This window comes from Erpetoichthys calabaricus, chromosome 11, assembly GCF_900747795.2.
Source record: "Erpetoichthys calabaricus chromosome 11, fErpCal1.3, whole genome shotgun sequence".
NCBI classification, from domain to species: Eukaryota; Metazoa; Chordata; class Cladistia; order Polypteriformes; family Polypteridae; genus Erpetoichthys; species Erpetoichthys calabaricus.
In genome coordinates this window covers 57,354,408-57,378,408 of record NC_041404.2, presented here as the reverse complement: position 1 = coordinate 57,378,408, position 24,001 = coordinate 57,354,408, and the positions used below count along the sequence as shown (strand labels likewise).

Sequence of the window (24,001 nt, the reverse complement as noted above, 5' to 3'; positions counted from 1 at the left end):
GGTTTTGCAGACTAGCGGCACCCAGCATCAAAGCAGTGCTACTGTTCCTGTGTGGTTACCCTTTCTTTTTTAGATCCACATCCCTGACACGGCTTTATAAATACACTGGAATTAACCGCATATTGTTTATTAGTTTAATGCATCCATCCATCCATCCATCCATTGTCTCCCGCTTATCCGAGGTCGGGTCGCGGGGGCAGCAGCTTGAGCAGAGATGCCCAGACTTCCCTCTCCCCGGCCACTTCTTCCAGCTCTTCCGGGAGAATCCCAAGGCGTTCCCAGGCCAGTCGAGAGACATAGTCCCTCCAGCGTGTCCTGGGTCTTCCCTGGGGCCTCCTCCCGGTTGGACGTGCCCAGAACACCTCACCAGGGAGGCATCCAGGAGGCATCCTGATCAGATGCCCGAGCCACCTCATCTGACTCCTCTCGATGCGGAGGAGCAGCGGCTCTACTCTGAGTCCCTCCCGGATGACTGAGCTTCTCACCCTATCTTTAAGGGAGAGCCCAGACACCCTGAGGAGGAAACTCATTTCAGCCGCTTGTATTCGCGATCTCGTTCTTTCGGTCACTACCCATAGCTCATGACCATAGGTGAGGGTAGGAACATAGATCGACTGGTAAATTGAGAGCTTTGCCTTATGGCTCAGCTCCTTTTTCACCACGACAGACCGATGCAGCGCCCGCATTACTGCGGATGCCGCACCAATCCGCCTGTCGATCTCACGCTCCATTCTTCCCTCACTCGTGAACAAGACCCCAAGATACTTGAACTCCTCCACTTGGGGCAGGATCTCGCTACCAACCCTGAGAGGGCACTCCACCCTTTTCCGGCTGAGGACCATGGTCTCGGATTTGGAGGTGCTGATTCTCATCCCAGCCACTTCACACTCAGCTGCGAACCGATCCAGAGAGAGCTGAAGATCAGGGCCTGATGAAGCAAACAGGACAACATCATCTGCAAAAAGCAGTGACCCAATCATGAGCCCACCAAACCGGACCCCCTCAACACCCTGGCTGCACCTAGAAACTCTGTCCATAAAAGTTATGAACAGAATCGGTGACAAAGGGCAGCCCTGGCGGAGTCCAACTCTCACTGGAAACGGGTTCGACTTACTGCCGGCAATGCGGACCAAGCTCTGGCACCGATCGTACAGGGACCGAACAGCCCTTATCAGGGGGTCCGGTACCCCATACTCTCGGAGTACCCCCCACAGGATTCCCCGAGGGACACGGTTGAATGCCTTTTCCAAGTCCACAAAACACATGTAGACTGGTTGGGCAAACTCCCATGCACCCTCCAGGACCCTGCTAAGGGTATAGAGCTGGTCCACTGTTCCACGACCAGGACGAAAACCACACTGTTCCTCCTGAATCCGAGGCTCGACTATCCGATGGACCCTCCTCTCCAGGACCCCTGAATAGACTTTTCCAGGGAGGCTGAGGAGTGTGATCCCTCTGTAGTTGGAACACACCCTCCGGTCCCCCTTCTTAAAGAGGGGGACCACCACCCCGGTCTGCCAATCCAGAGGCACTGTCCCTGATGTCCATGCGATGCTGCAGAGGCGTGTCAACCAAGACAGTCCTACAACATCCAGAGCCTTGAGGAATTCTGGGCATATCTCATCCACCCCCGGGGCCCTGCCACCAAGGAGTTTTTTGACCACCTCGGTGACCTCAGTCCCAGAGATGGGGGAGCCCACCTCTTAGTCCCCAGGCTCTGCTTCCTCATTGGAAGGCATGTTAATGGGATTGAGGAGGTCTTCGAAGTACTCCCCCCACCGACCCATAACGTCCTGAGTCGAGGTCAGCAGCGCACCATTCCCACCATATACAGTGTTGACACTGCAGTGCTTCCCCTTCCTGAGACGCCGGATGGTGGACCAGAATCTCCTCGAAGCCGTCCGAAAGTCGTTCTCCATGGCCTCCCCAAACTCCTCCCACGCCCGAGTTTTTGCCTCAGCAACCACCAAAGCCGCATTCCGTTTGGCCTGCCGGTACCTATCAGCTGCCTCCAGGGTCCCACAGGACAAAAGGGTCCCGTAGGACTCCTTCTTCAGCTTGACGGCATCCTTCACCACCGGTGTCCACCAATCGGGGATTGCCGCCACGACAGGCACCGACCACCTTACGGCCACAGCTCCGGTCAGCCGCCTCTACAATAGAGGCACGGAACAGTTTAATGCATCTGATTGTAATTAACCTGCAGCAATATAATGGTCCACAGAATGGTCAAACTATTCTAAATTGTGAATTTTTACTTGGGATTAATAAGGTATCTATCTATCTATCTATCTATCTATCTATCTATCTATCTATCTATCTATCTATCTATCTATCTATCTATCTATCTATCTATCTATCTATCTATCTATCTATCTATCTATCTATCTATCTAAATACCATAACTGCTTTAGCATTGTTACTCTCACTGCACCTTCTTCTTCTTCTTCTGTCAGCTGCTCCCGTTAGGTGTTGCCACAGCAGATCATCTTTTTCCATATTACTCTCACTGCACCACTCGGAGTATTTATATCACTGTATCTGAGTGTGAATCACAGATCTACAGCAGCTGATCGGAAAGAGAATTATCAGGATACAGCATCAAGCACGCGCTGCCTCAGCCATGCACACAGTCTGTTTGAACTGCTCTCACACGGCAAACACTTCAGAGCCTTTCCTGTACGGACCTCGCGGTTCACAAACAGTTTCATCCCAAGAACTCTAAATGCACTCAATCAGTCCATCAAGTGCTCCTTGTAGAACTGTTTGTACTTGCAAGTTACCGTGAGGTAATTGTACTTATGATACAGTTCTAATATTGCACAACCTGAGCCACTTTATAAAGCGCATATTTACATATGATGACAATATCATTTTTAAGATGAAATGCAGCAAAATATATTTATTATATTATACAGATAAAACTTTAACTTTAACTACACCGTGCCGCAGCGCTAGCAAGAAACTTGAGCTTCGTTCACGGTTTGTTCCTGCCTCGCGCTGTTTTCATGCTGTGGCTGGCACGACACTGGAAGGATAGATGGATAGAATAATTAAACATTACGAAGATATTTCAATGTTCCTTAAACGTTTTGAAGCATCGGCGTTCTAAGCTTACAGATGGCTTAACGTCTATTACAGAGCTGATTGTGTGGCGATTGGGTATTTGGAGAAAGAAAAGTAAGGACAGGAATTGGGGGTTAGTAAGTTTGAAAGAGACAGTACTGCTGTAATAAAGCATTTCATCGAAGGTCGCACACCGTGCAGCAGGCATCTTGCGTGAGACATGAACAATCACTGCGCCACCGTGTTCCCATGTTTAATAACATGCTTTAACTCATATCATCATGAAAATGATATCACATATACATCTCAGTATTTTAATATTACGAATGTAATGGATTCTGTGTCCTGTCGGAGGAAGAGCACGTAGTGATTCAGGCACATAGAGCACATAGAAGATCAAATACAAAACAAAGCATTTAATGTGCTACTTTAGTTATGATGGGATTTGAAAAACTAGGAGATGCAATTCTGTTCATTTTAGGATTTTTGATTCTTCGTGAATATTTAGGCAACGCAAGTCTGTTCACTTCGAGATTTTTTTTTCGCGCAGCCACAACACTTTTCATTTTAAGATTTCTTTGTTCATATTTAGCAATCACATTATTTAGGAAATACAAGTCTGTTCATTTTAGGATTATTTGGTCGAATATTTAACTACCATTAGTCCATTCATTTCGGGATTCTTTGTGAATATTTAGGCAACGCAAGTCTGTTCACTTCGAGATTTTTTTTTTCGCGCAGCCACAACACTTTTCACTTTAAAATTTCTTTGTTCATATTTAGCAATCACATTATTTAGGAAACACAACACTGTCCATTTTGGGATTTGTTGCAGCATATTTAACTACCGTTAGTCTGTTCATTTCGGGATTCTTTGTGAATATTTAAGCAACGCAAGTCTGTTCACTTCGAGATTTTTTTTTCGCGCAGCCGCAACATTTTTCACTTTAAGATTTCTTTGTTCATATTTAGCAATCACCTTATTTAGGAAACACAAGTCTGTTCATTTTAGGATTTTTTGCCGCATAATTAACTACCGCAAGTCTGCTCACTTTGGGATTTTTTGTGCTTATGTAGCAAACACAAGTCTGTTCATTTTAAATTTTTTGAGCATATCTAGCAAACAAGTTGGTGTTCACTTTAGGATTTTTTTTGTGCATATTTAGAATCCACAACTATATTAATTTTAGGATTTTTTGCACATATTTAACAACCACATGTCCATTCACTTTACAATTTTTTGCACAAATTTAGCAACCGCGAGTCTTTCTGAAAATGTCCGATCACGTGACCAACCATGAATAGCGTCACTAATAATAAAGTTCGCTTCACTTTGGTGAAATCATGAAAAAGTTTGCGAACGTCACCGAACTCGGCAAAATTCATTGACGCCAACGGGGAAGGAGGAACTGAACAAGTTTTGGGTGGGGCAGTGGTCTTTTAAGTGTCCCAGTGGGCTCAGGAGAAGTCTGACAGCTATTCTGGGCCAATTATTGTGGCCAAATATGTGATCAGAGCTGTGAGGCAGCCGTTCTAACCAACGTGCCTCAAACAACAAAAGACAACAGACGGTAGGAATGCCACCAATGAATGGCCACAAACTAGCAGTAAGTAAATCAAATACGAATCATTGCGCTCACAGAGTTCCAATCTTGGGTCATACATTGGCCGTGTCATGAAGCAGGCATGGGATTGGCTCGCTCCATTATTTGAAGTTGCAGCTCTGAGCAGAGCGGAAATGTCTTTTTTGTTTCCCACGTATCTGTGTGACAACAACAACATTTATTTCTGTACTGCATTTTCATACAAACAATGTAGCTCAAAATGCGTTGCACTTTCTTCTTCCATCAAGTAATAAGAAACGCCTTGTAAAAAGTAAGATGTCTTCTGTTTTTAAGATTTCCCAGTGATTCCTGGGTTTTCATGGCATGTTTTGAGATCATTCCTGGGCACAGGGCTGATTTTCATGTATAATTAGCCATGTGGTGCTGCCAGCTTACAGGGATCAGTTTTATAAATCCAGTGGCAGTACTTGTAATACTTGAAGTATTCTTGTGATTGTTTTTTAAACACATGTAGGATGGAAATCTGGCAGTGCTTCTCAGCCTGCGTGGCTTTGAGCTCAGTTTTTCCTTTTTAAGTTTACTGATGACCCACATACAGCAATCAGAGAGACCTGGGGGGTTGAAAAGACTGCGAAATGAAGAAGTGAGTACTGGAGACAAAAATATGAGTAAGAACCGTCAAGCACTTCAGTGGAGTGGGGGGGGGCTTTGAGGGAGGTGCATCCGAGTTGACCAAATGGCATTTCTCTTTGGGCTTGCGGCCCAAAGATGGCCACGTCTGCAACAATCTTACAGCAGGCATGTCTGAAAGTTCTGTGATGACACGCTGGCCTCACAGAGGATCATGGGGTGCCTGGGAAAAAAAATATTTGCCTAAGCTGGCTGTAAAACGACTTTCCAAGGAAATATTTGGTGGACAAGGTCACCGGTGAACACAACATATTCATCACGAAAAGCTCTTTGGCGAATTTCACCGATCAGCACTAGTCACTATAAACAGCAAGGCCATCTGAAAACACCATAAGATGGCGCTGCAGTGACATCACTTGCACATACGGGAAAATTAAAAGAATAATATAATAAAATGACATTAAAATGAATAGACAATAGACAGAACACACACAAAACATTCTAAAATGAAACAGAATTATTCAATATTCAGAATTATTGCTTGTGTAAATGCAACTAAATCAAAGCCTTCAGGATGCCGCCAGAGCCTTGGAGCTCTCTTTGTTTTGGTATCTTTTATTTTTTTTTTATCATTAAGCAAATACAAAAAACGATTGTTTCTCATGTTTTGATCACCCAGGCTTCCTGAAGATGTTTGAAATTCCTGCAGGAGCGAGACATCTGTCTATTCAAGAAATGGACGCTTCTCCGCACACGCTGGGTAAGTGAGGAATGCTCCATAATTCAGGCATTGTTGGACTTATGTAATCAGTGCCATTCGAATGCTGATGAATGAAAACAAATTAATTAAAAGGTTTTCGAGTTTGAAACAATACCATTTCCTGCATTGTGGCTAAGTGTGAACTAAAGTGCTAAAAAAAAGTACAGGTGACCTAGAAAGCAGCTAGACGGCTCTTGACAACTTTGTAAAGTGATTTTGAACGGATGAGTCCAGCAAATGTCTGAACTGGACAGACATGACTACAGTTTTGTGCCCAGGATGGAGCCCTTGATTGTGGCATAGACTTCCATAAAGAAATGTGGCACAGTGGTTAAGGCTTTAGGCTTCAAACCCTATGGTTGTGGGTTATACGTGAATTTCCCCTTGGGATTAATTCTATCTATCTATCTATCTATCTATCTATCTATCTATCTATCTATCTATCTATCTATCTATCTATCTATCTATCTATCTATCTATCTATCTATCTATCTATCTATCTATCTATCTATCTATTATATTGTGCCTTTCATATCTATCTACCTATCTATCTATTAGTGCCTTTCATATCTATCTATCTATTGTGCCTTTATATCTATCTATCTATCTATTATATAGTGCCTTTCATATCTATCTATCATGCCTTTCATATCTATCTATCTATTATATAGTGCCTTTCATATCTATCTATCTATCTATCTATCTATCTATCTATCTATCTATCTATCTATCTATCTATCTATCTATCTATCGTGCCTTTCATATCTATCTATCTATCTATTATATAGTGCCTTTCATATCTATCTATCTATCTATCTATCTATCTATCTATCTATCTATCTATCTATCTATCTATCTATCTATCTATTATATTGTGCCTTTCATATCTATCTATCTATCTGTTATATAGTGCCTTTCATATCTATCTATCATGCCTTTCATATCTATCTATCTATTATATAGTGCCTTTCATATCTATCTATCTATCTACCTATTATATAGTGCCTTTCATATCTATCTATCTATCTATCGTGCCTTTCATATCTATCTATCTATTATATAGTGCCTTTCATATCTATCTATCATGCCTTTCATATCTATCTATCTATCTATCTATCTATCTATCTATCTATCTATCTATCTATCTATCTATCTATCTATCGTGCCTTTCATATCTATCTATCTATCTATTATATTGTGCCTTTCATATCTATCTATCTATCTATCTATCTATCTATCTATCTATCTATCTATCTATCTATCTATCTATTAGTGCCTTTCATATCTATCTATCTATCTATCTATCTATCTATCTATCTATCTATCTATCTATCTATCTATCTATCTATCTATCTATCTATCTATCGTGCCTTTCATATCTATCTATCTATCTATTATATTGTGCCTTTCATATCTATCTATCTATCTATTATATAGTGCCTTTCATATCTATCTATCATGCCTTTCATATCTATCTATCTATTATATAGTGCCTTTCATATCTATCTATCTATCTATCGTGCCTTTCATATCTATCTATCTATTATATAGTGCCTTTCATATCTATCTATCATGCCTTTCATATCTATCTATCTATCTATCTATCTATCTATCTATCTATCTATCTATCTATCTATCTATCTATCTATCTATCTATCTATCTATCGTGCCTTTCATATCTATCTATCTATCTATTATATTGTGCCTTTCATATCTATCTATCTATCTATCTATCTATCTATCTATTAGTGCCTTTCATATCTATCTATCTATCTATCTATCTATCTATCTATCTATCTATCTATCTATCTATCTATCTATCGTGCCTTTCATATCTATCTATCTATCTATTATATTGTGCCTTTCATATCTATCTATCTATCTATCTATCTATCTATCTATCTATCTATCTATCTATCTATCTATCTATCTATCTATCTATCTATCTATTATATTGTGCCTTTCATATCTATCTATCTATCTATTATATAGTGCCTTTCATATCTATCTATCATGCCTTTCATATCTATCTATCTATTATATAGTGCCTTTCATATCTATCTATCTATCTATCTATCTATCTATCTATCTATCTATCTATCTATCTATCTATCTATCTATCTATCTATCTATTAGTGCCTTTCATATCTATCTATCTATCTATCTATCTATCTATCTATCTATCTATCTATCTATCTATCTATCTATTAGTGCCTTTCATATCTATCTATCTATCTATTATATTTTGCCTTTCATATCTATCTATCTATCTATCTATCTATCTATTATATAGTGCCTTTCATATCTATCTATCATGCCTTTCATATCTATCTATCTATCTATCTATCTATCTATCTATCTATCTATCTATCTATCTATCTATCTATCTATCTATCTATCTATCTATTATATTGTGCCTTTCATATCTATCTATCTATCTATCTATCTATCTATCTATCTATCTATCTATCTATCTATCATATCTATTATATAGTGCCTTTCATATCTATCTATCATGCCTTTCATATCTATCTATCTATTATATAGTGCCTTTCATATCTATCTATCTATCTATCTATCTATCTATCTATCTATCTATCTATCTATCTATCTATCTATCTATCTATCTATTAGTGCCTTTCATATCTATCTATCTATCTATCTATCTATCTATCTATCTATCTATCTATCTATCTATCTATCTATCTATCTATTAGTGCCTTTCATATCTATCTATCTATCTATCTATCTATCTATCTATCTATCTATCTATCTATCTATCTATCTATCTATCGTGCCTTTCATATCTATCTATCTATCTATTATATTTTGCCTTTCATATCTATCTATCTATCTATCTATCTATCTATCTATCTATCTATCTATCTATCTATCTATCTATCTATCTATCTATCTATCTATCTATCTATCTATCTATTATATAGTGCCTTTCATATCTATCTATCATGCCTTTCATATCTATCTATCTATCTATCTATCTATTATATTGTGCCTTTCATATCTATCTATCTATCTATCTATCTATCTATCTATCTATCTATCTATCTATCTATCTATCTATCTATCTATCTATCATATCTATTATATAGTGCCTTTCATATCTATCTATCTATTATATAGTGCCTTTCATATCTATCTATCTATCTATCTATCTATCTATCTATCTATCTATCTATCTATCTATCTATCTATCTATTATATTGTGCCTTTCATATCTATCTATCTATCTATTATATAGTGCCTTTCATATCTATCTATCATGCCTTTCATATCTATCTATCTATTATATAGTGCCTTTCATATATCTATCTATCTATCTATCTATCTATCTATCTATCTATCTATCTATCTATCTATCTATCTATCTATCTATCTATCGTGCCTTTCATATCTATTATATAGTGCCTTTCATATCTGTCTATCTATTATATAGTGCCTTTCATATCTATCTATCTATCTAGCCTTTCATATCTATCTATCTAAAATCCCACTACTGACAACAAGCAAGTCACTTCACCTTCCTGTGCTTCAATTAGAAACACAAAACAAATGCAGGCAGTTGTAAATCTAATATGTTTCTAAGTTGCTTTGGATAAAGGCGTCAGCCAAGTAATAACCTGAAACCAATAAAAAACATTTAGGCAGTATGGTATAGTGGTTAAGTCTTTAGGCTTCAAACCAAAAGGATGTGAGTCAAAATCCCACTACTGACACCAAGCAAATCATTGTTATTTTTGTCATGTTATAAGTCGTCTTGGATATAAAGGCATCAGGAAGTAATAACCTCAGACCAATAAAACAACACCTGTACACATCATGGTGTAGTGGTTAAAGCTTTGGACTTTAAACCCTAAGGTTGTAGGTAAAATCCCACTATTGACACCAAGCAAGTCAATTCAACTTGCTGGGTTTCAATTAGAAAAATAAAAGAAATGAAAGTAATTACAACGCTCAAATGTTATAAGTAGTCTTGGATATAAAGGCGTCAGGAAGGAATAACCTGGGACCAATAAAAAAAAAACCTTTACGCATCGTGGTGTAGTAGTTAAAGCTTTGGACTTCAAACCAAAAGGATGTGGGTTGAAATCCCACTGCTGACACCAAGCAAATCATTATTTTCATTGTCGTGTTATAAGTCGTCTTGGATATAAAGGCGTCAGGAAGTAATAACCTGAGACCAGGTGCCAGCTGCCATTAGGCGGTACAACGCTTCCTCTCGACGTCCCGTCCTTCACTCCAGCCAGAAACTATAGGAAGATAGTGAAGGCTCGATGTACTGCAATTATTTTAGCATAGAATTTATTGTGTTATGTTTTCATACTTCTGTCTTTGGTTGTACTTGGAATCGGTGTCTGTGTATTTTATGTTTTTGCTGCAGTAGGCATTTGAATGTCCCCTTTGGGGATTAATAAAGGACATCTAACCTCATCTTATCGATGCCATCATGATCTGATCCTGTATATCTTCTAATAAGGTGCTAACAAAATAAATCATCTGGAGCAAAAACTTTTACAAGTACAACGTGGGCCCATTTGTCCAGTGAAGCCTTTGGAGTTGTCATTCACTGTCTAACATGCATACCATTACCAGGGTTGTGACGACTGTGTCCTTAAGCCACCCTGGTCTTACGCTTGTCTGTCTCCTTTGTCTTGGTGAATGTGACTGGCTGTTCCTTTACATATCCTGGGTCACAGGTCTTTCATTTCAAGTAGTCCACTGTTTTCTATTGCTTACCACATGGTGTGGACCAAGTCAATGCTAACTCAGTATTGTTAACGATTAACTTTCTCTTAGCTATCAAGAGCCCAGCCACAGGAACCTTTGTCCTTAATGGAGAAGGAGAATTTCCAGAGTCCAGAATGTTCATTCAGATGGGCTTGGAGTGGGAATACCACAATGACGACGATAAAGAATCCATCCAAACCAACGGGCCATTGAGTTCCGGGATTGTTGTCATGGTGAGTGCTTTGAAGGTTTGAGGGGTGCGGCAGCCCCCCAGCATGCAAATGAACTTTACAATTGCAATTATTTTTTGGGGTTTTTTTTCCCCATTTTATTTTGTTGTACTACCCAACATATTATTTACCTTTTGTTCTTTAAGAAACAGCACAAAATAAAGCCTGTATTAGTCAACACAATGCCCCGGTTATTACTGGGCCTCAGAGTCCTGGGTTCGATTTTAATATGGTGTTTGTATTGCGTATTCTTCATCTTGTCTGCACAGCGGTCTCCAGTTTTACTCCCACGTTCAAAGACATACGGGTGATATTAGTTATACAGTATATCATAGCACTCTTAAAGAATACACAGTCTATTATATAGCGCCTTTCCTATCTTTCAATTGTAAATTGTTTTCCATATATGCTGTATTGCACCATGCCTATCTATCTATCTATCTATCTATCTATCTATCTATCTATCTATCTATCTATCTATCTATCTATCTATCTATCTATCTATCATGACCAGTGACTTTGCAGAACCCCAAACACAACTTCAACTACACAAGTCCTGGGTTCAATCCAGTGATTTATTGTGCACAAATACCTTTCACAGGCTTCTTCAAATGGTTACATAAGCACACTTATCTCTATCTGTCTGTTCCCTTCATCCTCCTTCCACCCCACTCTGACTCAGCTGAAGTGAGGATCAAGGCTTCCTTTATATTGGACCCGGGTGTACTTCCAGTGCCACCACATTGCATCCAGGAAGCACTTCTGGGTCAGGCAGAACTTCTCTAACAGGTGGAAACCTCTGCCCCACAGCTCCCTCGGGTGGCTCCCACGAGACCCAGCATGGTGTCCAATTCCCCTGAGGTCCTCTCAGAGTGTATATGGGAGACCCTCCAGAGAGTTGCTGCTACCTCTCAGACTCAGGGAGTACATGGTTCCGGGTCTCCTTTCATCCTTACATTATATATAGGCTTCCCGGCTTGGTAAAGAACCATCCATCCTGGTGGCACCAAACCCCTGTCTTCTAGGATACTATCTATCTATTATATAGTTCTTTTCATTTGTACCTGTCTACCTATGGAAAAACTTTTCATATTCTGAAAGTATCGTTATTCATTGTAATATCGCTAGGAGTCACTGTTGCCCTGTGAACACAACAGACAGATATGCAGACACAGGGTAAAAGCAATAAGAAGATCTTTTAATTATTCGTCTTCCTTCAAAGTGACTTTTAAGCACCACAGCCACCATACACAAATACACCAATAACAATTAATACAATTTTCTCCTCCACACCTCCCAGCAAGCTCTGTCAACAACCTCCCAACTCCGGCTCGCTTGCTGAATATCCACCGGTCCTTTATATAGTTCTTGCTCCGGCAGTGCTCCTACTCTTCCTCCGATATGACTTGCCAGCACTTCCGGGTCAAATGGAGAATCCCAACTCTTTAATCAGCCTGGAAATACTGTGGGGCTACCATCCTCTTGACTTACAAGCACTTTGGGCTCTAAGGGAAGCAGGACTCCCCGGGTCCTTTAATAGCTCCCCCTGGCGGCACCCACAGCACCCAACAGGGCTGAGGAACCAGACTCCAAGTCCCAGAAATGCCCTGCGGGAATCTGGGCCACACCTACACTCCAGGGGAGCTGCCATCTAGCGTTTTGGGGGAGGCAGTGTCCTGAAACAGCTGCCATCCCCCATCCTTACACTTCAGGGGCTTCCCAGCTGGATTGAGCTACCAGCCGTCTATCACACCATATAACTTTTATACAGTGCATTTATAGCTCTCATAAAGATCATAAAGTTTCTTTCATATCTATTATAAAGCATCTTTACAGAGTTCTTTTCATAAATGCCTATCTATTATATAGTGCCTTTCATATCTATCTATCTACTATATAGTGCTTTTGCTATCTATCTATCTATCATATAGTGCCTTTCATCTATCTATCTATCTATCTATCTATCTATCTATCTATCTATCTATCTATCTATCTATCTATCTATCTATCTATCTATCTATCTATCTATCTACCATTGCCTTTCATCTATCTATCTGTCCATCGATGTTATAGTGCCTTTCATATCTATCTATCTACAACAACAACAACAACATTTATTTATATAGCACATTTTCATACAAAAAGTAGCTCAAAGTGCTTTACATAATGAAGAGAAGAAAAATAAAAGACAAAATAAGAAATTAAAATAAGACAACATTAGTTAACATAGTAAAGGAGTAAGGTCCGATGGCCATGGTGGACAGAAAAAACAAAAAAAAACTCCAGAAGGCTGGAGAAAAAAATAAAATCTGCAGGGGTTCCAGGCCACGAGACCACCCAGTCCCCTCTGGGCATTCTACCTAACATAAATGAAATAGTCCTCTTTGTAGTTCGGGTTTTTCACGGAGTCACTTGATGCTGATGGTTATACAGACTTCTGGCTTTTAATCCATCCATCATTATTGGAACATCATGGTGCTTTGGGTAGATGGTGGTGGCGTGCGCCACCACCAACAGGACACCGGAAAAGGAAACAGAAGAGAGAGTAGTGGTTAGTACAGATTTTGAATGAATAGTTATTATAATGAATTGGATATACAGAGTGTCAGGATTAAATTACAGTGAAGTTATGAGAAGGCCATGTTAAAATAATGTGTTTTCAGTAGGTTTTTAAAGTGCTCCACTGTATTAGCCTGGCGAATTCCTACTGGCAGGCTATTCCAGATTTTGGGTGCATAACAGCAGAAGGCCCCCCGCCTCACCACTTCTTTTAAGTTTTGCTCTTGGAATTCTAAGGAGACACTCAGTTGAGGATCTGAGGTTACGATTTGGAATATAAGATGTCAGACATTCCGATATATAAACCGGGGCGAGATTATTTAAGGCTTTATAAACCATAAGCAGAATTTTAAAGTCAATTCTGAATGACACAGGTAACCAGTGTAGTGACATCAAAACTGGAGAAATGTGTTCGGATTTTCTTTTCCTGGTAAGGATTCTAGCAGCTGCATTCTGCACTCGTTGCAAACGATTGATGTCTTTTTTGGGTAGTCCTGAGAGGAGTGCGTTACAGTAATCTAGTCGACTGAAAACAAACGTGTGAACTAATTTCTCTGCATCTTTCGATGATATAAGAGGTCAAACTTTTGCTATGTTTCTTAGGTGAAAAAATGCTGTCCTAGTGATCTGACTAATATGCGATTTAAAATTCAGATTACAATCAACGGTTACCCCTAAGCTTTTTACCTCCGATTTGACTTTTAATCCTAATGCATCCAGTTTATTTCTAATAGCCTCATTGTATCCATTATTACCAATCACTAAGATTTCGGTTTTCTCTTTATTTAATTTGAGAAAGTTACTATTCATCCATTCTGAGATACAGGTTAGACATTGTGTTAGCGAATCAAGAGATTTGGGGTCATCAGGTGCAATTGATATCTATCTATCTACTATATAGTGCTTTTCCTATCTATCTATCTATCTATCTATAGAGATAGATAGATAGATAGATAGATAGATAGATAGATAGATAGATAGATAGATAGATAGATAGATAGATAGATAGATAGATAGATAGATAGATAGATAGATATGAAAGGCACTATAACATCGATGGACAGATAGATGAAAGGCAATGATAGATAGATAGATAGATAGATAGATAGATAGATAGATAGATAGATAGATAGATAGATAGATAGATAGATAGATAGATAGATAGATAGATAGATAGATAGATAGATAGATAGATAGATAGATGAAAGGCACTATATGATAGATAGATAGATAGATAGATAGATAGATAGATAGATAGATAGATAGATAGATAGATAGATAGATAGATAGATAGATAGATAGATAGATAGATGAAAGGCACTATATGATAGATAGATAGATAGATAGATAGATAGATAGATAGATAGATAGATAGATAGATAGATAGATAGATAGAGCTTTTCCTAGTGCTTACTATCTATCTATCTATCATATAGTGCCTTTCATCTATCTATCTATCTATCTATCTATCTATCTATCTATCTATCTATCTATCTATCTATCTATCTATCTATCTATCTATCTATCTATCTATCTATCTATCTATCTATCTATTATATAGTGCTTTTCTATCTATCTATCTATCTATCATACGCTGCCATTCCTACTCTCATTTCTGTATCTTTATCTGTCCGGCTGACATATAGCACCTTTTATCGTACGTATATCTACTGTCACACCGTTTCTTTCCTGTCTCATACACAGTACCCGTCTGTCATGCCACAGCCTCTGCCGTCATCCAGTGCAGTTCAGATGCTACTTCTGCTGTATTTCATTATATTTCATGTTCATATTTTTTGATAAATTCTACTTCAATTGCTGGTCAGATTTCATGCACTCCTAATTAACGTCACCTTGTGCTCCACAGGTCATTCCCAATGGAGAGGCCAGGATCTCCCTGACATACAAGTACATGATCCACGAGGACTCCATGACCACGGCTGACAATAACAACGTCGTGCAGGACAACGCCGAGTTTTCTTACGAGTGGGCCTTGATGAAGTGGTCTCACTGCTCCAAGCCGTGTGGCGGAGGTAAACAGAATATCCCAATAAAATGCAGCCAGAGTGCTGACACTGCCATTGTATAAATTTTCTTCAAGTGACATTTCTTCATCAGTGCTTACAGTTGTTAACCTACAAAATGCAAGGGAAGCTTCCAAGTTTGTTTGCGTAGCAGCAATTATCGCAGCGTGTTACTGACAGTTTTATGATTTTTACAAGATGCATGGCATCTACTTGTCTTTTCCCAGCCAAATCTAATAAGCCCTGGAGTGAAATTCATTTTCTTTAAATAAAAAGCCCTCAGAACTATGCAATATGCGATTAGCTCCCATATATAAAAGAGTGAAAGAGGCTTTTATGACATTTATACGTGAAAAGAGAGACATTTCTGTTTGAGCCCGTTGAGGTCCTGCGTGTCTCCTGACTTCTATAATCATTAACAGTGAGAATCCTGACAGTTTCTCGGCATATGCAGTCTGACTGCGGCTCGGGTCAGCTCGGCAGGCTCTCATTAGCAGCCCCCGTGTAGCATCTGAATGGCTTTATTAGCCGCTCGCTCGTAATCTGAAAAGACGGTTATGGCCGTTGTGTGAAAATCTGTCAGTAGCGAGTGAACACGAGAGCCAAAGGGCGACGAACCTGACACTGAGTGGAGCAGCAGCTTATTGTGAACCCTCTGCGCTAACCTGACCTTTTCTTTTCATTTTCGTAGGTTTTCATTTTTCAAAGTATGGATGCCGCCGAAAATCAGACCTCAAAATGGTTCACCGCAGATACTGTGAAACAATTGAAAAGCCAAAGGCGATACGCACAAAATGCAACCTGCAGGAATGTTCCCAGCCAATGTAAGACATCACTGTTTCTGAATATCATAAGAATAGACAAAGACGAGAATCAATCTGTCAAACCTGATTAAAGTCTGATCTTCTTCTTCTTTCGGTTGCTCCTGTTAAGGGTCTCCACAGGGGACCATGTTTTTCCATCTCTTTCTGTCCTTGCCATCTTGCTCTGTCACACCCATCACCTTCATGTCCACTCTCACAACATCCATAGACCTTCTCTTAGGCCTTCCTCTGTTCCCCTTCTCTGACAGCTCTATCCTTAGCACCCTTCTCTCATTATATTCCTCATCTCTCTTCTGCACATGTCCAAACCAACGCAATCTCACCTCTCTGACTTTGTTTCCCAACTGAGCTGACCCTCTAATGTCCTCCTTTCTAATCCTGTCCATCCTCGTCACACCCAATGCAAATCTTAAAATCTTTAACTCTTCCACCTCCAGCTCTGTCTCCTGTGCCACTGTTTCCAACCCATATAACATAGCTGGTCTCACTAACATCCTGTAGACCTTCCCTTTCACTCTTGCTGGTGTCACAAATCACTCCTGACACTCTTCTTCACCCACTCCACCCTGCCTGCACTCTCTTCTTCACTTCTCTTCCTCACTCCCCATTGCTCTGTACTGTTGATCCCAAGTATTTAAACTCATCCACCTTCACCAACTCTGCTCCCTGAATCCTCACCATTCCACTGACCTCCATGTCATTCACACAGATGTATTCTGTCTTGGTGGTCCTACTGACCTTCATTCCTCTCCTCTCTAGAGCATATCTCCACCTCCCCAGGGTCTCCTCAACCTGCTCCCTACTATCGCTACAGATCACAATGTCATCAGCAAACATCACAGTCCACGGGGACTCCTCTCTAATTTCGTCTGTCAATCTGTCCATCACCATTGCAAATAAGAAAGGGCTCAGAGCTGATCCCTGATGTAATCCCACCTCCGTCACTCCTACCGCAGATCTCACCACTGTCACACTTCCCTCATACATATCCTGTACCACTCTCACATACTTCTCTGCCACTCCTGACTTCCTCATACAATACCACAGCTCCTCTCGAGGCCCCCTGTCATATGCTTTCTCCAGGTCCACAAAGACACAATGTAACTCCTTCTGGCCTTCTCTCTGCTTCTCCATCAACATCCTCAGAGCAAACATCTCATCTGTGGTGCTCTTTCCTGGCATAAAGCCACACTGCTGCTCACTAATCATCACCTCCCTTCTTCCATTACTCTTTCCCATAACGTCATGCTGTGGCTCATCAGTTTTATCCCCCTGTAGTTACTGCAGTCCTGCACATCTCCCTTATTCTTAAAAAGTCTGATTAAAGTCTGATCTCATTATACAAAAAGGTGAATGGACAGATCCAATAACTTCAAGGCCAGTTAGCTTAACATGTATCTCAGGTAAAGTAATGGAGGAAATTATTAAGGACAAGCTGAAGTGGCACATGGAAAGAACATGCGTTTTAGTGAGGCGTTAGTTTGAGCTCAGATGCAGAAGGCCGTGTTTCTCTAACATACTGAAATTATAAGAGGGAGCAACAACGGGCATCCATAAGAGGGGTGAAATGGGACATGATTTATCTTGATTTTCTAGTTTTTAACAGTTCCACATGAAAGATTAGTGGTCAGGCTACAAGAAGTGGGAATTCAAGGCACAGTGGGCATAAAACTGGCTCAGCTGCAGGAAGCAAAAGATAATGATGAGGGGAACCTTTTCAGAATTTGGGGATGTTCAACGTGATGTCCAGCAGGGGTCAGCCAGACATGTAATGTGCACAGTACGTCTGGACACGGCCATGAGTCAGTCATGCTTAAAACTGGGCGGGAACAATTAGACGGCTGGACCAATCCAATGTCTCGTGAAGGCGGGGCTTGAAGTAGGGTGAGGCAGGGATTTTGAACTGCAAACTATCAGAGGTGCTCTCATGAACTCGGTGCGACAGACAGCAAGCGTCTGTTCACGACGCTACAGTCGAAAAGTCTCCTAAAGAGACCCTCTCTAGAAATATAAATGTGTGTCACATGTGCAGAGAGCACGTAAAGTAAAAATAACCTGAAGCAAGGGAACAAATCTTTTTCTAGCGTCCGATTGGCATTCGACGGCCCCAGCGCCAAATAGTAAACGTGACTTACATGATAATGGAGTAACTCTATTAAAGCAAATGTCCATGCCTAACACTTTTGTTGTCTTTTCAGATGGGTCAGCGGTGAGTGGTCTACGTGCACCGAGACATGTGGAAAAACCGGGCAGCAAACCCGTAAGGTGCAATGCATCCAGCCCCTTCACGACGGAACCAACCGCACCATCCACAGCAAATACTGCAATGACGATAGGCCCGAGTCCAAGAGACCCTGCAACCGAGAGCTGTGCCCTGCAGAGTGGAGAGTCGGCTCCTGGTCACAGGTGAGGGGCCACATTAGAGGGCCCACCCAAAACTGCCTTTTCCTGAACATCTTTCATTTTGTCAGATACAGAAAATAATGGGCATGGAAAAAAGCTTAAGGCCACGAATAGTGCATGGTCAATGGCCACCGAGCAGCACTTCACCCTGTTAGGAAGTGAGCAGGTGGTCAGAACAGCAGCGGTAAATGTTCATAGGAATTGTGAGTTAATGAACAGAGCAGTGGTTAAGGAATGGTTCAAATATACACTTAAAATATACGCACAAATATTAAAATATACACTCTAGTGAGCTGCAAGGTGTGCTGTAACAGAAGTTCTTATCTTTATTTAAAGTGTATCAACACATATAAATATTGGGTCTTTAATGGAGGGAGACATCAGTTGGCACTGCTGTCTCGTGGATCTTGGATTTGAATCCTGTGTGTGGCTGCTGTCAGTGTGGAGTGGCTTATTCTCTCTGTGTCTGCCTGGATCTGTCCCCACGTGAAACGGCAGGACCTCCCGCATTAGTCGGGTCATCTCCAGAGTCAGTCAGCCTGACGTCAGCTCCTCTCTTAAAGAGACTTTACACTGACTGCCATGGCATTGCAATGCTGAACAATCAATATGCAGGTTTAGATTTGCAAAGCATGTCCGGTTTAGTAATAATTCTATCAAAGAATGAAAAACCTTTGAAGCACTTTACACTAAATTGAATGAACGATCTGGTTGACATGTCTGCGTTTGTGGTGCATAGATAACAGAGACAGGTAGGAAAGGTGCTATATGATAGATAGATAGATAGATAGATAGATAGATAGATAGATAGATAGATAGATAGATAGATAGATAGATAGATAGATAGATAGATAGATAGATAGATAGATAGATAGATAGATAGATAGATAGATAGATAGATAGATGACACTATGTAACAAGTATGAAGTGGGTATATTGGAAAGGCACTATATAAGATTCAAAAGACATATAAATGACAGACAAATAGATATTAAGTCAAGTCAAGTTTATTGTTGTGTGTTATTTGTACTCATCCATCCATCCATCCATCCATTGTCTCCCGCTTATCCGAGGTCGGGTCGCGGGGGCAGCAGCTTGAGCAGAGATACCCAGACTTCCCTCTCCCCGGCCACTTCTTCTAGCTCTTCCGGGAGAATCCCAAGGCATTCCCAGGCCAGCCGGGAGACATAGTCCCTCCAGCGTGTCCTGGGTCTTCCCTGGGGCCTCCTCCCGGTTGGACGTGCCCAGAACACCTCACCAGGGAGGCGTCCAGGAGGCATCCTGATCAGATGCCCGAGCCACCTCATCTGACTCCTCTCGATGCGGAGGAGCAGCGGCTCTACTCTGAGCTCCTCCCGGATGACTGAGCTTCTCACCCTGTCTTTAAGGGAAAGCCCAGACACCCTGCGGAGGAAACTCATTTCAGCCACTTGTATTCGCGATCTCGTTCTTTCGGTCACTACCCATAGCTCATGACCATAGGTGAGGGTAGGAACATAGATCGACTGGTAAATTGAGAGCTTTGCCTTACGGCTCAGCTCCTTTTTCACCACGACAGACCGATGCAGCGCCCGCATTACTGCGGATGCCGCACCGATCCGCCTGTCGATCTCACACTCCATTCTTCCCTCACTCGTGAACAAGACCCCGAGATTCTTGAACTCCTCCACTTGGGGCAGGATCTCGCTACCAACCCTGAGAGGGCACTCCACCCTTTTCCGGCTGAGGACCATGGTCTCGGATTTGGAGGTGCTGATTCTCATCCCAGCCGCTTCACACTCAGCTGCGAACCGATCCAGAGAGAGCTGAAGATCACGGCCTGATAAAGCAAACAGGACAACATCATCTGCAAAAAGCAGTGACCCAATCCTGAGCCCACCAAACCGGACCCCCTCAACGCCCTGGCTGCGCCTAGAAATTCTCTCCATAAAAGTTATGAACAGAATCGGTGACAAAGGGCAGCCCTGGCGGAGTCCAACTCTCACTGGAAACGGGTTCGACTTACTGCCGGCAATGCGGACCAAGCTCTGGCACCGATCGTACAGGGACCGAACAGCCCTTATCAGGGGGGCCGGTACCCAATACTCTCGGAGTACCCCCCACAGGATTCCCCGAGGGACACGGTCGAATGCCTTTTCCAAGTCCACAAAACACATGTAGACTGGTTGGGCAAACTCCCATGCACCCTCCAGGACCCTGCTAAGGGTGTAGAGCTGGTCCACTGTTCCGCGACCAGGACGAAAACCACACTGTTCCTCCTGAATCCGAGGCTCGACTATCCGACGGACCCTCCTCTCCAGGACCCCTGAATAGACTTTTCCAGGGAGGCTGAGGAGTGTGATCCCTCTGTAGTTGGAACACACCCTCCGATCCCCCTTCTTAAAGAGGGGGACCACCACCCCGGTCTGCCAATCCAGAGGCACTGTCCCTGATGTCCATGCGATGTTGCAGAGGCGTGTCAACCAAGACAGTCCTACAACATCCAGAGCCTTGAGGAACTCCGGGCGTATCTCATCCACCCCTGGGGCCCTGCCACCAAGGAGTTTTTTTGCCCACCTCGGTGACCTCAGTCCCAGAGATTGGGGGAGCCCACCTCTGAGTCCCCAGGCTCTGCTTCCTCATTGGAAGGCATGTTAGTGGGATTGAGGAGGTCTTCGAAGTACTCCCCCCACCGACCCACAACGTCCCGAGTCGAGGTCAGCAGCGCACCATCCCCACCATATACAGTGTTGACACTGCACTGCTTCTCCTTCCTGAGACGCCGGATGGTGGACCAGAATCTCCTTGAAGCCGTCTGAAAGTCGTTCTCCATGGCCTCCCCAAACTCCTCCCATGCCCGAGTTTTTGCCTCAGCAACCACCAAAGCCGCATTCCGCTTGGCCTGCCGGTACCTATCAGCTGCCTCCAGGGTCCCACAGGACAAAAGGGTCCCGTAGGACTCCTTCTTCAGCTTGACGGCATCCTTCACCACCGGTGTCCACCAACGGGTTCGGGGATTGCTGCCACGACAGGCACCGACCACCTTACGGCCACAGCTCCGGTCAGCTGCCTCAATAATAGAGGCACGGAACATGGCCCATTCGGACTCAATGTCCCCCACCTCCCTCGGGATGTGGTCGAAGTTCTGCCGGAGGTGGGAGTTGAAGCTACTTCTGACAGGGGGCTCTGCCAGACGTTCCCAGCAGACCCTCACAACACGTTTGGGCCTACCACGCCTGACCGGCATCCTCCCCCACCATCGGAGCCAACTCACCACCAGGTGGTGATCAGTTGACAGCTCCGCCCCTCTCTTCACCCGAGTGTCCAAGACATGTGACCGCAAGTCCGACGACACGACCATAAAGTCGATCATCGAACTGAGGCCTAGGGTGTCCTGGTGCCAAGTGCACATATGAACACCCCTATGCTTGAACATGGTGTTCGTTATGGACAATCAGTGACGGGCACAGAAGTCCAATAACAAAAGACCGCTCGGGTTCAGATCAGGGGGGCCATTCCTCCCAATCACACCCTTCCAGATCTCACTGTCATTGCCCACGTGAGCATTGAAGTCTCCCAGCAGAACGAGGGAGTCCCCAGAAGGTATGCCCTCTAGCACCCCCTCCAGGGACTCCAAAAAGGGTGGGTACTCCGAACTGCTGTTCGGTGCATACGCACAAACAACAGGCTCCTTCCCCTTCAGAGAGGTGACATTCCACGTCCCAAGAGCCAGCTTCTGTAGCCGAGGATCGGACCGCCAAGGTCCCCGCCTTCGGCCACCACCCAACTCACACTGCACCCGACCTCCTTGGCCCCTCCCATAGGTGGTGAGCCCATGGGAAGTATTTGTACTCAGTACAATGAAATTCATATTTGTGTGTCTCTTTAGATGGTTAACAATAATGCAATATACAACAAATAAATAGTACAATTAGCATGCAACATATATATTCAATTATGATACAATATATACAATAAGTATTATATATAGCATTTATACACTGTTTTGTTACAATTTTAGAATTTCTATGACTGAGTACTGTTTTTCATGAGTGGGTAAAAATTATCCCTGACTCTGATAGATAGATATATGAAAGGAATTATATAACAGACTAGCAAAATACCCACGCTTCGCAGCGGAGAAGTAGTGTGTTAAAGAGGTTATGAAAAAGTAAAGGAAACATTTTAAAAATAACGTAACATGATTGTCAATGTAATTGTGTTGTCATTGTTATGAGTGTAGCTGTCATATATATATATACATATACACATATACACACACATATACACACATATACAGATATATTATATATACATATACACATATATTTTTTATATATATATTTTTTATATATATATATATAGATATATATATATATATATATATATATATATATATATATATATATATATATATATATATATATATATATACACATACATACATACATATATACACATAGATGCACTTACAATAACATAGAAATCAATATAAACAACATTAACATCATTATCATATGAGAATATGAAGTAATATATAAGTAGCACATTTCATATAAATATAAATTATTAAACAGTAAAATCTTCTTGTATAATTTGCTACCGTGGCTTTTTGTTGGTCTGTCCAGGATTTTAAATCACATGTAGCTTGCAAACCGTTTCACGTATTGACTTGAAATGTGGTACACATATAATACGTCACGTCTGCTATCCGCTTTATGGGTGATGATTGTATTACTCTTTTTATGTTTATTTTATTTTAGAATCAACTCCTATCTGCGCACACCAGGGCGGCCGTGGGCAGATGCGTATGGTGTATTCACTCCATGTTATCGTGCATTGCGCTGTCAGTGGTATTTTGATAAAAGAATTTGAACAATATATAAGAAGCGTATAAATTATTAAACAGTAAAACATTAACATTTAAGAAGTAAAGTTACATTGAGTACTACTGCAGTGCCTTCGGGTATACCTCATTTTTTCTTTGCCCATTACATGCTTAAATGTATACATTTTTTGGTGTACCTACCCGAGAACACGCGACATCTAACCGACCGTGGGAGAAGCATGGATTTTAAACACGCGTTGAGTTCATCTGCTGGTCTCCCTCGTGGAATAACTGGTAATGTTTGACTAAAATCTACAGCGAGTAAAATGACATTACCTCCTATTTTTTTTTGTACGATCTCTGAGATGATGCTTTTTTCGGTTCAAG

General features: G+C 41.6%; 1 protein-coding gene across 1 annotated transcript in view; it reads left to right on the top strand.

Annotated features, from left to right (window-relative positions):
• The window catches only part of adamts2a (ADAM metallopeptidase with thrombospondin type 1 motif, 2a), a 590,393-nt gene that overhangs the window by 541,059 nt on the left and 25,333 nt on the right, over nucleotides 1-24,001 (top strand). The window contains exons 15-19 of the mRNA XM_051934206.1: nucleotides 5,941-6,021; nucleotides 10,837-11,000; nucleotides 15,424-15,589; nucleotides 16,272-16,404; nucleotides 18,603-18,810. Of these exons, the coding sequence (XP_051790166.1) occupies nucleotides 5,941-6,021; nucleotides 10,837-11,000; nucleotides 15,424-15,589; nucleotides 16,272-16,404; nucleotides 18,603-18,810 (752 nt within the window). The remainder of the gene's footprint in view (nucleotides 1-5,940; nucleotides 6,022-10,836; nucleotides 11,001-15,423; nucleotides 15,590-16,271; nucleotides 16,405-18,602; nucleotides 18,811-24,001) is intronic.